Source organism: Zootoca vivipara, chromosome 4 (genome assembly GCF_965207765.1).
Source record: "Zootoca vivipara chromosome 4, rZooViv2.hap1.1, whole genome shotgun sequence".
NCBI classification, from domain to species: Eukaryota; Metazoa; Chordata; class Lepidosauria; order Squamata; family Lacertidae; genus Zootoca; species Zootoca vivipara.
In genome coordinates, this window is record NC_142587.1 from 46,512,480 (window position 1) to 46,525,005 (window position 12,526).

The window sequence follows — 12,526 nt, forward strand, 5'->3', positions numbered from 1 at the left end:
AATGCATCTCTGGGTTATTTGTGGGGCCTGCCTGGTGTTTTTATATGAGTAGAATGTGTCCTTTTATTTAAAATGCATCTCTGGGTTATTTGTGGGGCATAGGAATTCATTCATATTTTTTTTCAAAATATAGTCCGGCCCCCCACAAGGTCTGAGGGACAGTGGACCGGCTCCCTGCTGAAAAAGTTTACTGACCCCTGGTTTAGACCACAGCGCCGCCCATGTCCCTTCATCTGTATACCTCAATGTAAATTAAAGATCTTCAGATAATTTTCAGATAATGTATTCTCTACTACAGTATGTGTATTCTAAAGGTTTGTTCAGCTATATAGTTCTTGAAAAGGAAATGAGAAAACACTGCTGCCTGTGACATCATTAAGACTACATGTCATTAGCCCAGCTTAAAAAATACTCCAATTTCTGTTTTCCAGTTAGCAGCACTTGTGTATATTTCTTACATGCTTCAACTTCCTTTTGTGAAAGCAGCCTTCCCTCCACCTCATTTATCAGCAAAATATAGCATGCTCGTGATAACCTTACATCATGCAAAGCAAGAAGTCTGTCAAGTGTCTAGAAAATGTATGCTCTGTGTTGCTTTTCTATCCATGGTCTTGGAATGAGCCTCTGAAAACCATTATAGCTACTAAACATTGAATCTTGTTTTCTCTATATTTGCACAATGTACTTAGGGCACCGATAAATCTTTATGCTATTTACATGGTATGGGGCAGACTACAGAACAGTAGTTCACTTCAAGTCTTTTCATTCAATGGAAAGCAGGAACTTCTACTTCCACCTGCTGTAGCAATCTTTCTCATGTGGTGCTGCTCCTGTGAGAGCTGTCACAAGAAAAAAGGAGGGCAAGCTGGAAAATATGTTGCCTTAACTCTGGATGCAGTCCTTTGAGCCATGTTCCAAACAGCCCAAAATGACATTCTAGGGAAACTGATGTACTATCAAAACATCACTCCATTAGTAGGATATCGGTTGCTTGGTCTATCCCTCTTTCCTTGAACAGCTGACCATGTCAAACTGCTTTTGAAGATACGCCCTCCTCCCAAGTTGCCAAATGATGGAGACTCGGCAAAAACAAGGCCAAAAGACCCTTGGGTGCATAGTTTTGGTCCTTATTAAATAGGCTTCTTTAAGACAAAACTGGGCTTTTGTATTCAACACTGCAAACTTTCCTGCTTGTGCAACAGGACTTCTTCCACTCATGTGTACCCCCAACCCTCTGGAGAAATTTATAGTGTGCCAGAGAGCAAGTGGGATAGCAAGGTCCTATTACACAAGCAGAACATTATAAGTGCCTTAAACATACCTAACATTTTGTTCAGCATTATGGAACTGTTTAAAGGATTCTATTTTGCCATTAATCTAAGCATATCACACTCTTTCTACTCCCATTTGACATATCTTTGCTATATAGCAAAGTGTAAGAATGTTGCATTGTGTACTAAGAACAAAGTGTGAGAACTTGCCTCCCTGAAGTTTGATGAAAGAGCACAAAAGACCTGCTGGATCAGAACAAAGGCCCAAAGTCCTGCTTCCTCTTCTCAAACTGGTCTACCAGATACTTGAGCTATCTGGGCAACTTCATACACCATCTGAAACAGTTCCTTTGTAAGGTGATTAAAATTTCAGGACCATTTACACATGTATAAAATGTTTAGACAAACTCTTAAAACTAAAAAGAAAATGCGTCACACACATTGTACCAGTTTTGAACAAAAGGTGGCATTTATTTCTTTATGAATATATTGAACTGAATATTTAGTTCTCCTTCTCCTGCACAGTCTTTGTTCCACGCAGTCTGCCAGTACGACGGGCCGCAATGAGACCAACCTTGCGACCAGCTGGAGCATCTCTCCGGATGGTTGAAGGCTTACCAATGTGCTGATGATTACCACCACCAAAGGGATGTTCAACAGGCTATGAAAGAAAAGCAGTAACCAGAGTAAATAAGGCAGGAAATTATTTCCAACACAAAAAATGGGGGGGGGGGGACCAGCAACAAAGTTTATCACTAATCTCCACCTGCATAGTTCACTTAGATCAAAGGCTTCATTTGATGACCTTCAGGAAATGCTACAAAGTGGAAGGGTTATATTCTGCTGTGGATTTAACAACTTGGCTTGCTTTAGCTTTGAATGGAGCGCTGATCTTTTTCTTACATTTGTTATGGGGACAGCGCCACTACAGATATATTATATATTGAATTCCAAGCCTTAAAACTTAGCTTGCTTCATTAATGTACTGGTTTTAAAGAAAACTTGGATGGAAACTTAAGTCATATTAGCACTATCTCCATTAGCAGCCATTCTATCTGGCTTCATCTGCAGGAAGAACCAGTCCAATCCCATCCCTCAGTTGGAACCAGCTACCTGTTGGTTACTATCCTTGTGGAACTGTATTCCCCATACTATGAAGGAGTCACTAGCCAGGTCTGATTACATTCCTTCTCCCTCTCCATTCCATTTTCCTCTTGTCTAATGTCACTAAAATAGATTATATCTTAAAATTGTGAACTACCATCAGTGTATCAAGGTAGGTTAAGTAACCAGAGGAAGCAGGTGCAAGAAAGACTTACATTCATAGCTACACCACGGACTCGTGGCCAGCAGTTTCTCTTTGCCTTGTATTTGTGGTAAGCCCGTCCAGCTTTCAAGATAGGTTTGTCAATACGGCCACCACCAGCAACGATACCTGAAAGATTTTTTGCAAGAGGTTTTCCCTGTTATTATTTTCCAAAAACAGTATTAGTGCTTTAACTGTTCCCATTAAACATGTTTTGTTTTGCTCTTTGTAGGCCTTCCCAAGTGCTCAGCACTAATAGTAGCAAGTAGACAATGTTTACCAAATCATTTTATTTGAAACTTTCAATTTGCTTTGCTTCTTGGAAATGCTTTCATATTGTCTCACAGTTCAGTTTGGTAAAAATATTTGAACCTTCCATATTTAGTTCTGTGATCAGACTTCTAAATGAGACTGCAGCACTGAGGATGCTAATGTGTGCCCTTGAGGCTGCCCACAAGTCTCTTAGACTCCGTCATAAGGTGACAGGGGTGGGGATTATTATTTGTATACTGCCCTATGCCCATAGATCTTAGAACAGTTTGCAGTCACCACCTCCCACATCAAGGCTAAAGAAGGAAGTGGGAGGACCTTTCCCATTCACTCTTTCAGCACTATGTGTATTCTAAGGCTCAGGTTGGCTCCTGATCAGAAAGCAGAGTGACTTGTGAGGGTACGTAGGGAAAGTGAAGCAATCTAGCCTGGGGAAAGGAAAATAAGACTGACAAGTGAATTCAGAAGACAATGAATTGAGAAACTTGAGTGAATGTAAATATCTTGAAATTAAAAGTTTTTCCCACAGGTTCTCTTACCACCATGCGATCACATACCGCATCAGTCTCCATTGAATGATACTTTCTAGTGTCACCATGGTGCAGAAACATGGATCAAAAACACAGAAACCCAATGTTTATAGGGATTCCATCAAAACCATTATCTATCCACACATAACCAGATCACAGATGCATTCTGTGATTCTGTTGTTGTACAATGTAAAAATCATGTTTCATGCCATGGGTCAATGATTTCTTGGTGCTGGCAAGCAATGGTTCTGTGAAGTTTACCTATTTAAGCTAAATTTTGACAATGCTTTGAAGGGGGGGAATCATGTAAAATAATGCAGATTCAAGAGGATCTGTTTTAATTCTGCTGAATAGTTTTTATCCAGACCACCCAGAAAAGTGAAAGTATGTCTATGTTTGCTTTTTGGGTGGGCAGGAAAAAAGCGAGCAGAGGGAGTAATGTCCATGGCACTCTCAAAATTCCAATTTTGTGTAATCCACAAACAAAAGCTAAACGTGGAATATTATGTGATTACCTGTAGCTTTATTATATTTATGCTGCTATGATTGTTATTAGTTATATACTTTCCTTTTTCTGTATATTTCTTCATTATTGTATATTTGGAAAACTTTTTTTAAAATTCCAAATGTGCCCAGGGCAAAAAAAAAAAAAAAGGTTGGTGACCACTGCTGTAGCAACACAGTATTAAATAATGACACAGGACACATTTTGTGCAATGTCATTTTTAAAGACTGGATTCTAATTTCTTAACTGCTTACAAGCAGCTAGTGACAAATACCAAGACACCAATAAGAATGCAACAATGTCAGGGGCTTAATCACCTTCTCATTCTTGCAATGCAATATGCCAACCATCTATCAACAATGCCCTTCTGCTGTCAACAGAGACTAAAGAGGTCAGACGCAATGCAAAATAATATATGCTAAAAAAAATTCTCTCTTAAGACACCCAGCTTCCAACTCAAAGTCACAATTATTCAATAAATAACATCAAAGACTCCCAAATGAATTTGCTTGACTAGACAGTTGGAAAATCTTAAGCTCCAAACAGTCACGGTCATGTTCTTCTCTTTCACTACAGGCCTTAAATTAGTATAAGAAAGTTAGTAAAATGGTGGTATCATGGATTGCTGCTGTAGTAAATAGCCAATTCGGTTGAGTTTTGCAGAAAAATAAGACCTTTTTCGAAGTGTTATTAGTTAGAATCACCAGAACACCTCTACAATCCGGATTCTGCAAGTACTGCAGTGTCCTAAAACTACAAACACTTCAGCTTATGAGGCATAAAACCTAGCATATATTTGAGGCAACACTTACCAACAACTGCTCTGTTTGCAGAGGAGATCACCTTCTTGGACCCAGAAGGCAGCTTCACTCTGGTTTTTTTAGTTTCAGGATTGTGGGAGATAACTGTGGCATAGTTCCCAGAAGCACGGGCCAGTTTACCACGATCACCTGGCTTCTCTTCAAGACAGCAGACAATAGTGCCTTCTGGCATAGTACCAACGGGCAGAACATTGCCAATGTTGAGCTGAGCTAAAAGATTTGTACAAATGAAAAACATTTTTTAGAGCTGTAGTATCCCTCTAATGTGCCATCTCTCTTGAAATCTACATTTTCAACTGTTTATTGTCTTTACTCACCTTTCTTGCCACAGTAAACAAACTGTCCAGTATGAATGCCCTCGGCTGCAATGAACAATTCTGTTCGTTTCTTAAACCTGTACGGATCACGGAAAACAACCTTGGCAAGAGGAGCTCCTCGACCAGGATCGTGAATTATATCCTATTGAAATATAAATGCAGTTTAAGAATTTTATAATTTTACATAGTTAGCAACACTGCCAATATATTCAGTGAATTACATGCACTTTCCAGATCAAAAGGCCAGGCATTTGAGGTAACTGTTTGGCCATACCAGGTAATATTACATATCTACATAACTTATGAGCTGCCTCAATTCCATGTATTTTCCATTTGGGAATGGCTGAGGTTAAAAAAAGTTGGAATAAGGGCAATCCTCCCCTAAATCATCAAAAACTTTGTTCCTTAGCCTCAGTGCTTTTCAACTCTGCCATTGCCTTTTAAATGGAAGCCTATAGTTGTGTCTTGCTCTTAAGCAAGCTTAAATATTTTTCAGAACTACCTTATTGGTATGCACTTACCTTCTTCCCTACCATCTCTTGTTTTTCTGTTGTTATCAACCATCAGCAGAACAAAACCATTAAGAAAATAGCAACAATTTCAGTCGTGACTTTAGGACTTTCCTTAAGACCTGCAATGTTGGAGCCTGTTAGAGCACAGGTTACTGACTGAGTTTTGGAGATATGGGGGCCACTGCAGAATTCCCCATCCAAGAGAAGTTATAAACCATGTTATGATGCAGTTCATTTCCTTACCCACAGTCAGTAGCTCAAGTCTTGTCTGGGTCTCAACCTCAACTTGCTTGCCCTCACTCCCCCTAGCCGGACACTGACTTCAGTAGCCTCCATGGAATTATTAAATGGAAACAAGACAGTGTCTGCATACTGCTGACAGTGGTTTCATTTAGATGTTAATATTTACATAACCCACATTCAACATTCTACCAAATTCATCAAAATGATAAAATACAAATATAAACATGCATCCTATTAAATACCATTAATGCATACTGTATCAATCTTAAAAACATCAAATCATTTCAGAAATTTTGTACTTTAGAATTTCACAAATGTATAACAAAATACTGCCTGTACTAGTTCTCCTGACTGTATAAACTGCTAATAACTACTCTTATTAAGAAAAAAACCGATTTTTACAAGAATATTCCAAAACCTACTGAAATAGAACATCCCCACAACTTGGTACTTGCCTTTACAATGCCTTTGATATAGCCATGCCTTTCAGCAAAGTCTACAGCTCTCAGCTTTGCTGCGCCTTTCCTGTGCTTCACATGGGCTCTGAACACTGACCCCGCACCTTTTCTCTGACCTCTGATTACACGGCCCATTGTGAACCTGAAAATAAATAGTTATTAGCATGCTTATTTAGAAAATGCAGCTGTCTCTAGTGTAGAAAGATTCTTTAGTATGGGTCTCTATCCCACCCACCTTTCAGTTTAAAACACTTTCAGTATCTAGTGTGCTTGTTTTCTACATCACATGTATTTTAACTAGATTTCTGGATCTCACACACAGTGTTTCTATCAATCTGATGCACTATTTATGGTTTCTCAAAGCCCTCTCATATGCCAAAGTTTGAGAGTGCAGCTTTTTTGCATGAGAACTTACTTTCTCCTCTAGTCATGGTCTCACACAGCACAGTATAGGTTAAACACACACACACACACACCACATATTATTTTGAAAGTTTTTCAATGAAAATGTTTGGAACTCATACTGCTTTCTGCACCAAGAAGTTATTCTTCGTATATGGACCTAAAGCTTAAAAGACTTGCAATCTGAAAGTTAGCTTATTTAAAAAATGCAACAGGCCTTTCTTTGACTAAAACGGAGTAGAAGATAAATATTTGTGACAGCAGGAGTTTCATGTATCTTAAGAATCCTCTCACAGTGTTTATTCTGAGGGATCGCCCTGGACTCGGAGAATGGCTGCCGTTACAGACATTTTTTACAACACAAAATCACGAGCACAGAAATATCTCCCTCCGCCTGTTCCCCTCGAGCTCCGTCTCCCGTCGGAGCCCATCCTCCGCTGCTCGTGGCCTCGGCAGTCAAAGGAAAATCCAGGCTCGCCCGGCAGCGGGAAGCGAATCGTTCATGGGAGCCGCACGAAAAGAAGCGCGAAATGTTCCCCGCCCGCGAAACCGGCCAGGGGAAGCGGAGGCCGATGCCGGTCATAGATGGCCGGCGGGGTGCCGCCGCGGCCCCGATGGACACGGATACACTCCCGAGGCCTGTTTCGTGTCTTACCTCAGCCGGGGCTGGCTCGGAAAGAAGGAAGCTCCGGAGGTCACGGCGCCACCAAGTCCTTCCGGCCTGGACGGCGAGCGGCAGGCTAGAGGCCTCAGCGGCCTGACGGGTAATGTAGTTCCGGCATCCGGATATTTGAACTCCGCGGGAAAGGATTTGGGGCACGTGACGCGCTCCGAGCCTCCCCGCTCGGTTCAGTGCAGGACGCGGCTTCTCCGTCTCGCCTGCCATAAAAAATCGCAAGGATGCGCAAAATGGTAGCGAAGCGCCTGGCGCTCTTGCCGCCTCGCTTCTCCTTTCCGCCCCCCATGACGAGAGTTCATGGGCAAGGCGTTGGAGATCCTCTGCTGCTGCCGCTGCTGCCCATGCCCTGGAAATCGCGGGCTGTGGGCGAATCATCCCCCTTGTATATTTACCCAGAAGAAAATCGCAATAAGTTAAATGGGACTTAATGCCCCCACCCCACTTTCTGGTATGTTTTTATTCATAGGCGGTTCTTGCTCTTTTGTAATTGACTTGAAAATGTCTTTTTTTAAAAAAAAAAAATTCCACTGGGCTCCTTCCGTAGCAAGTTGGCTTATTAAGATTGCCCCTGAAATTTGTCGCCCTCCCTTTAGAATCTGCGCCTTCCCTGCAGCGGATAAAGCGCCTGCTTGATTGCAACTGCACTGCTGCTCCCTTGGCGCGGCCACATCAGGTTATGTAACGCCTTCCTTTCAGGGCTTTTTTTCCTTCTCTCTCTCTCTCTCTCTCTCCCCCCGCCCGCCGGTGCTGTGTTGGCATTTAAAAGCTGCGTCACGACATGCAGCAATTCGGCAGGTGAAGCTGTCAGCGCAGATACAATGGGCGAGAAAAGCTTTACATTTGCTGACTTCCTGCTTGGCAGGAGGCTGTTGGAAGGCATCGGAGCCATCCTGAAAAACGAGTCGGGGTTAGGCCATTAGAGAATTGGGAGGCTTTCATTCAGGCGAACTAAAATATCCTTGCTTGCTGAGGTTAGGTAATGCTGGCTGTCTTGTGCTTTTAAACCAGTGGCTCTTAACCATGTTTGGGTCATGGGCTCTTCTGAGAACTTGATGAAAGCTGTGGACCCCCCCCCCTTGAAAAACATACACAAGCACATATATACACAAACACTAAACACAAAATGTGCATACAATTTTTATTTACTGCATTGGAAAAAAATATTTTGTGTGTGTGTACAGATCCCCTGAAACATTGGTAAAACCCCCAATTTTTAACCTATGAAGCCGCTCCGCTGACACCTTTCAACTCAGACCCAAGGTCTGCAACATCCCTTGTTAGTTTCCAATTTTGGAGAAATACTGTCTGTTGATCCCTAGGACAGGCAATATCCAAAATGCTTCAAATATTACCTTTTTAGAGTGTTCTTTCTTTTTTATTAAATTATTTCAGCATACAACAACAGTGTGCAGATAAATAATGAAATAGCCCCCCCCCCAGCCCAGAAGCTGGTGTTTAGGCAATACATACATAATAACATAATACATAATAATACATAATAACGGGACACGGGTGGCGCTGTGGGTTAAACCACAGAGCCTAGGGCTTGCCGATCAGAAGGTCGGTGCTTCGAATGTGACAGGAGCACATAGGATGCAGAGTAAATGGGAGTGTGTACACAGCCACTGCACACCTCCAGTTTCTAATTGTCTTTTACATATGTAACACCCGTTTCTGAGAAATTGGCCAGTTGCCTGCCCTGGAGACAGTTGCACTCCCCTTGAAGGAGCAAGCATACAGTCTGCAGACGCTTTGGGAACCAGCTTTTGTCACTGGAGGCACAGTTGACAATAATACCACATAGAGAGCTTGCACAGAGTCCATCACTCTGCGGCTACAGATGAAGCCACATTGGTGTATGCATTGGAGCTGTGGGACTGAAGGGAGAGAAGAATAAAAATACCAACCGCCAGGAAAGCCAATTATTCTAAAATGCCCTTAATCCATTAACCAGAGGCTTTGGAAAAAGTGAGAAAGTGGTGCCACTTCGAGTTATGGACTTGATACTAACAGTGGGCCTTATACAGGCAGGTTGATGGTTCCTCATGATATGACAGATACTTGAAGCAAATCTGCAGTGACAATAAATATTTCAGTAATGTCTGAATGTAAGAACTAGAAAGGTCTCTTTTTATCAGTTTGGCTGGTACAACAGCTACAGCCATTCCTGGACTTGACCACAGTAGTAGTCCAGGCACCGTTAAAGATTGGATTTCGTCAATGAACTCTATGTAAGACTTCCCTTGCGCTTGGTCTGGAAACTGCAGTTAGTGCAGAATGCTGCACGATTGGTAACAGGAGTGAGACCCTGTCAGCATTTTACACCTCTGCTCAGAGATCTGTACTGGCTGCTGGTTTGTTACTAGGTCAAATTCAAGGTGTTATTATTAGTATATAAAGCCTTCAACAGCTTGGGACCAGTTTGCTTGAAGGATCGCCTTACCCCATCTACGCCCACTTGACGGCTTCGATCTGTGGAGCTGGCACTTCTATAAGTGCCACATAATGACCATTCTGCACCTACTCTCTGAAACGCCCTGCCAATTAATATTAGGCAAGTGCCATCACCATGTTGTTTTCAGCACCTGCAACAGACATTTTTGTTTTGGCAAGTCTGCCAAGGCATGCAACTTTAACATGTAAGTTGTTATAAACCCTAAACAACATAGGCCCCAAATATCTGAAAGATTCTTCCAGCTCTATAGACCCTCTTGGGTGTTGACGGCCCTTTTGGTTCCACCACCCCTCTGCAGTCTTTTGTGTTTTTTTTTCAAGGAGAGGACATTCCTTGAGGACCTTTTCAAGGAGAGGACATTCCATTATGATTCACAGTGTTGAAGACCTTAGGTCAATAAACACCATATACAGTGGTACCTCGGGTTAAGAACTTACCGTAATTCGTTCTGGAGTTCTGTTCTTAAGCTGAATCTGTTCTTAACCTGAAGCACCACTTTAGCTAATGGGGCCTCCTGCTGCCGCTGCGCCGCCGCCATGCGATTTCTGTTCTCATCCTGAAGCAAAGTTCTTAACCCGAGGTACTATTTCTGGGTTAGCAGAGTCTGTAACCTGAAGCGTCTGTAAACTGAGGTGCCACTGGGTTTGCTCTGCATTTTTCTTGATGCTGTCGAGCAGTGAAAATCATGCCCACTGTCCCCCCTAGAAGGTCAAAAACCATTTTGGGATTCAGGAAAGGTGTCCTCAGGTATAGTTAGGAGAAGGTTTGCTAAGATCCTTCAATAATTTTGCCGGCTGCAGCTAATAAAGAGATGCCTCAATAATTTCCGCAATATGTTCTATCACCTTTTTTTTAAAAAAAAAAAAAGATTGATAATTTTGGCATCCCTAAAGTCTGCTGGGATCTCTTCTATCTCCCATATTTTTCGATGAGCTTGAGTGTAGTAAGTTCAATTCCGCCCACTTTGAAGACTTTGGTAGGTATCCCTTCAGGTCCGCTGACTTTTTTGTTTTTCATTCGGTTAATAGCTGTAAACAACTCTCCCAGATTTGGAAATGCTGCAAGCTCATGTCTAATTTGTTTTTGCAGGGCCACAATTTTTATCTTTAAGCTGCCTTGAGTCCTTGGCAGGGGGAAAGGTAGAGAACAGCTGCCTGGATACTTGTGGAGCGACAAGAGAAAGACGAGAACAGTGATGACTAGATGCTCATTGCGGGCAGGTGGCGCTGTTATGTGAGTGAATATGGGGAAGCGTGTCATATCACCTGGGGATTCTTGCATTCCACATATCTCATCTTCGTCCTTCATCTCCCAAATAAAGGCTCCCAGGGTCTCCATTCCAGTTGCACCAGTTGTGGAACACAAGGTAGCCTTTTGCAACGTTACTCATCTGTCTACATTAGGGAGTTGCTCTGCAGTTTCGGTTTGTTCTGTTCCATATGCCCTGGTTCATATCCTGCATGCATGAGAGTCGTGACTTTGGCCAGCAGCGGCAATGCCCAAAGACGAGGCTTGCTATTGTGCGCCTCGTTGCTTTCCTTGGGATGTAGTAGAAGTTTGTTTGCAGTGGGGTTATTGTGGCCACTAGGGCCTCTGTTTTCACACAGTACAGATTTACTCCTATGGCCTCGCAGATAAGGTAGTGATGTTAAGCCAATTCACATTTTGTCCCTATTCTGGTGGGAGATACTCTGTGGCCTCGAGTGCTTTCCACGTCTTTCTTTCCTTGGCAGAGTTGGAGTAAGCACAGGTGCCATACTTTGAGGCATGGTCTTCCCTTCCATGCTTACCCGTGTGTCGGGGTGTGTGTGTGTGTGCCTTGTTCTTAGACCTCCATTTGCAGGAGTGGAGGTTTTTAATGGGTACCTCTGCGAACGTCTGCCTTGTCTAGCGTCTATTCCAGCGAACGTCCGCAGCAAACCCAGAAGTACCGGAATCGGTTACTTCCGAGTTTTCTGCATGCGCAGAAGTGCTAAATCGCGCTTCGCGAATGTGCAGAAGCGCAAACCACTCCACGCGCGTGCGCAGATGCAGCGCTTTGCCCTGCGTCCTTTTCGGCTAGCGGCCGGGGCTCCGGAATGGATCCTGGCCAAAAAACTAGGTACGACTGTATTATGTAGTGTCCTGACATGGCAAGCAGATCATAGTGCTGTTTGAGCATTATAACAAAACAAACAGCACTAGCCCCTTAAAAATACAGTGGCATGAACTGTCTTGGGCTAGACTCCACTTCATTAGATGCATTATTCTTAGTAACCCACAAAAGCATATTGTTACACTTGCCAGCTTTAAACTGCTGCTGGACTGTTGTTTTATTTCTGGTGTAAGCCATGGCTAGCTGGCTACCTCTTTGATTAAAAGTGTACCAGAGTTGTGTACTCAATATCATACAATGAACGCTATTCTGGTGGGCTTTTTTAAAAAAAGGTATAAGACAAGGCTGTTGCCAGTTGGCTTACTGAGAAGGAAAATGTGCTGCCAATATTGTGCCCAATCAAAATGTGACACAGACTAAGTACTATTTTAAGTTGTATAGGAGGAGGCACAATTAAGAATCATGAACCTCAGAAATAAATGAATAGCATGAGCATGTACAGAGTGTGCTTGCCTCCCCAACATGGACTTTGTTTGTATTTAATAACTTCAGCCTAAACCCTTAGTCAGCTATGTGATACATGGAATAACTTTTTTTTAAAACCAAAACACCAAGGGGAAAAAAGATGAAAGTTGATTTTACAGCAACAAATAATTATCATT

At 42.5% G+C, this 12,526-nt stretch overlaps 1 protein-coding gene and 1 long non-coding RNA gene across 2 annotated transcripts; one reads left to right on the top strand and one right to left on the bottom strand.

The window, feature by feature from the left end:
- Positions 1-1,717: 1,717 nt before the first annotated feature.
- On the bottom strand, positions 1,718-6,375 carry RPL8 (ribosomal protein L8). Its single transcript, XM_035116676.3, has 5 exons — positions 6,231-6,375; positions 5,021-5,162; positions 4,695-4,913; positions 2,591-2,706; positions 1,718-1,932 (listed from the first exon to the last, which is right to left on the bottom strand). Exons 1-5 carry the CDS (start codon positions 6,366-6,368, stop codon positions 1,774-1,776), a joined length of 774 nt encoding a protein of 257 aa, XP_034972567.1. The 5' UTR covers positions 6,369-6,375; the 3' UTR covers positions 1,718-1,773.
- Positions 6,376-7,471: 1,096 nt separating this feature from the next.
- Positions 7,472-11,106, top strand: LOC148685932 (uncharacterized). Its single transcript, XR_015949550.1, has 2 exons — positions 7,472-7,762; positions 10,859-11,106. It is a non-coding gene; the product is annotated as an uncharacterized LOC148685932 (long non-coding RNA).
- The last annotated feature ends 1,420 nt before the right edge of the window (positions 11,107-12,526 follow it).

Bases quoted from the DNA above. Each gene is read 5' to 3' on its own strand.
- RPL8 (XM_035116676.3), bottom strand. From the start codon at position 6,368: ATGGGCCGTGTAATCAGAGGTCAGAGAAAAGGTGCGGGGTCAGTGTTC. The intron at 4,914-5,020 runs GTGAGTAAAGAC...CAAATCTTTTAG, and splicing joins TGTTTACTGTGGCAAGAAAG to CTCAGCTCAACATTGGCAAT. The intron at 2,707-4,694 runs GTAAGTGTTGCC...AAAATCTTTCAG, and splicing joins TGCAAACAGAGCAGTTGTTG to GTATCGTTGCTGGTGGTGGC.